The sequence below is a fragment of the Colobus angolensis genome, unplaced genomic scaffold (assembly GCF_000951035.1).
Source record: "Colobus angolensis palliatus isolate OR3802 unplaced genomic scaffold, Cang.pa_1.0 Scaffold64, whole genome shotgun sequence".
Classification (NCBI taxonomy): Eukaryota; Metazoa; Chordata; class Mammalia; order Primates; family Cercopithecidae; genus Colobus; species Colobus angolensis.
In genome coordinates, this window is record NW_012120043.1 from 348,136 (window position 1) to 351,245 (window position 3,110).

The window sequence follows — 3,110 nt, forward strand, 5'->3', positions numbered from 1 at the left end:
CCTCTCCTCCAGGATGGGCACCCAATTCCTCTTTTCTCCAACGTGGACACCCCACTTCCTCCTCTCTCCTCCTGTGTGGACGCCCCACTTCCTCCTCTCTCCTCCTGTGTGGATGCCCCACTTCCTCCTCTCCTGCGCGGATGCCCCACTTCCTTCTTTCCTCCTGTGTGGACGCCCTACTTCCTCCTCTCTCCTCCTGCATGGACGCCTTATTTCCTCTGGAATTGCAGCCAGTGCTGCCCTGGCTCAGCCTTCCTGTGGCCTCTGTGGAGGCTCCCACTTCTCAGTAAGGCATTTGGGGCCTTCACCTCCCGGCATGAGCTGAACACAGTTCATTTCCCACACTGGCTTCCTGCCTTCGCTCTCCCTGTGCCCGCCGCCCTGCCTGGCCCTGCTGCTTCCTGCTGCCCCTCTGCACCCCGGCTCCTTTCTGCTCGTCCACTGTCCTGACCTGTCTATTTTTTCAACGCCAACCTTGTGCCAGGCACATTGTCCCTCTCTGGTCATGTGAAGCATTTAATCTATTTTGAGCCACCTCTTGGGCCTTGTGAGGTCTCCTGCATCTTCAAGGACATGGGGTCAAAGCTGGACACAGGGTCAGAGCTGGGCCTGAGGAAGGGACCTGGACTAGGGCAGCGCAGGGGGCATTGGGCTCCCTCAGGTCTGGGCAGCCTTCCTGGAGTGGGAGCCTGGTCCCCAGGGAGGAGGGCCCGGGGCCGGTCCTGGGGAAGGCACCAGCCTGAGGTGTGGGCACCCTTGCCCCCCAGGGAGGAGTGCCCGGGGCTGGTCCCACAGGTGCCTGGGGGAAGGCACCAGCCTGAGGTTTGGTTGCCCCTTGACCCCAGGGAGGAGGGCCCGGGGCTGGTCCCACAGGCGCCTGGGGGAGGCACTGACCTGAGGTGTGGGTGCCCCTTGTCCCCAGGGAGGAGTGCCTGGGGCTGGTCCTGCAGGCACTTGGGGGGAAGACACCAGTCTGAGGTGTGGGCGCCCCTTGCCCCCCCAGGGGGGCAGGCCGGGGGCTGGTCCCCCAGGCTCCTTGGAGGTGGCACTGGCCTGAGGTGTGGGTGCTCCTTGTCTCCAGTGAGGAGGGCCCGGGGCTGGTCCCGCAGGTGCCCGGGGGAGGCACTGGCTTGAGGTGTGGGCACCCTTGCCCCCAGGTTCTACTGGGACTTCACCATGCTGCTGTTCATGGTGGGAAACCTCATCATCATTCCGGTGGGCATCACCTTCTTCAAGGACGAGACCACCGCCCCGTGGATCGTGTTCAATGTGGTCTCGGACACCTTCTTCCTCATGGACCTGGTGCTGAACTTCCGCACCGGCATCGTGATCGAGGACAACACGGAGATCATCCTGGACCCCGAGAAGATCAAGAAGAAGTACCTGCGCACGTGGTTCGTGGTGGACTTCGTGTCCTCCATCCCGGTGGACTACATCTTCCTCATCGTGGAGAAGGGCATCGACTCCGAGGTCTACAAGACAGCGCGCGCCCTGCGCATCGTGCGCTTCACCAAGATCCTCAGCCTCCTGCGGCTGCTGCGCCTCTCGCGTCTGATCCGCTATATCCACCAGTGGGAGGAGGTGAGGTGGGGCGGGGGGGGCGGGGTCAAGGCTGTCGGGGCGGGGCTATGAGGGTTCTGGGGTGGAGCTACAATGGTGCAGGGGCGGGGTCAAGGCCGCCAGGGCGGCGCTGCGAGGGTGCTGGGGTGGGGTCAGACATCAGGGGTGGGGCTATGAGGGTGCAGGGGCAGGGCTGTGAGGGTGCTGGGGTGGGGTCAGACATCAGGGGTGGGGCTATGAGGGTGCAGGGGCAGGGCTGTGAGGGTGCTGGGGTGGAGCTACAGTGGTGCAGGGGCGGGGTCAAGGCCGCCAGGGCGGCGCTGCGAGGGTGCTGGGGTGGGGTCAGACATCAGGGGTGGGGCTATGAGGGTGCAGGGGCAGGGCTGTGAGGGTGCTGGGGTGGAGCTACAGTGGTGCAGGGGCGGGGTCAAGGCCGCCAGGGCGGCGCTGTGAGGGTGCTGGGGTGGGGTCAGACATCAGGGGTGGGGCTATGAGGGTTGTGCTGGGCGGGGTCAAGGAGCAGCAAGGGTGGGGTTATGAGGATTGTTCTGGGCGGGGTCAAGGAGCAGGGGTGGGGCTGTTACGGTTGTGCTGGGCCAGGTCAAGGAGCAAGGACTGGGCTATGAGGGTTGTGCTGGGCGGGGTCAGGCAGCAAGGGAGGGGTTATGAGGATTTTTCTGGGCAGAGTCAAGGAGCAGGGTTGGGGCTATAAGGGCTGTGCTGGGCGGGGTCAGGCAGCAGGGGCGGGGCTCTGAGGGTTGTGATGGGCGGGGTCAGGCAGCAGGGGCGGGGCTATGATATTTGTGGGGTGGGGTCAAGCAACAGGGGCGGGGCTAAAGGTGGTGCGGGGCGGGGTCAAAGCAGCAGGGGCGGGGCTCTGAGGGTTGTGCTGGGCGGAATCAGACATCAGGGGCGTGGCTTTGAGGGTTGTGCGGGGCGGGGTCAGACAGGTGTGAGCATATCAGGGTGTTGGGGTGCTTTTAAACAGCAGATGCAGGGCTGAGGGGTACTGGGTGGGGCTAAGTCTGTAGTGGTCGGGCTGTGGCTGTGGGACCAAGGCCATGAGGGGCTCCAGGTCGTGGATGAGGCTCCCGTCCATGGCTGCAGAGGTAGGGCAATGAGGGGTGTGGGGTTGCGCTGTGGCTTCAGGGGTGAGGCTATGAGGGTACTGCAGGGTGGGGGCCACGGCCATAGGGTCAGGACTTTGGCCACCGGGGCTGCGCCGTGGGTGAGAGGCAAGGCGGTAGCTGCCATAGCCGTAGGGGTATGGCTTTGGCTACAAGGGCGGGGTCGCACAGGGCACTGGGACAGGTGGGTGGGCCTGTGGGTGTGGAGGTGAGTCTATGAGGTCTCCAGGGGAAGGGCAGGGCAGGGCTGTGGGGTGCAGGGCTAAGAGGGCCCCAGGGACTGTGGCCAGGGCCACGGAGGTCAGTAAGGCTTGGCCGTGACAGGAATGGGCGGGGCCACAGGGAAGGACAGGGCGGAGTTACGAGTCCCAGCAGGGGCGGGACACAGGGCGGGCCTCGGGCTGCCGGGGTAAGGCTGGGGGC

At 65.0% G+C, this 3,110-nt stretch overlaps 1 protein-coding gene across 1 annotated transcript in view; it reads left to right on the forward strand.

Annotated features, from left to right (window-relative positions):
- The window catches only part of HCN2 (hyperpolarization activated cyclic nucleotide gated potassium channel 2), a 34,291-nt gene that overhangs the window by 14,308 nt on the left and 16,873 nt on the right, over positions 1 to 3,110 (forward strand). The window contains exon 2 of the mRNA XM_011964086.1: positions 1,136 to 1,581. Within this exon, the coding sequence (XP_011819476.1) occupies positions 1,136 to 1,581 (446 nt within the window). The remainder of the gene's footprint in view (positions 1 to 1,135; positions 1,582 to 3,110) is intronic.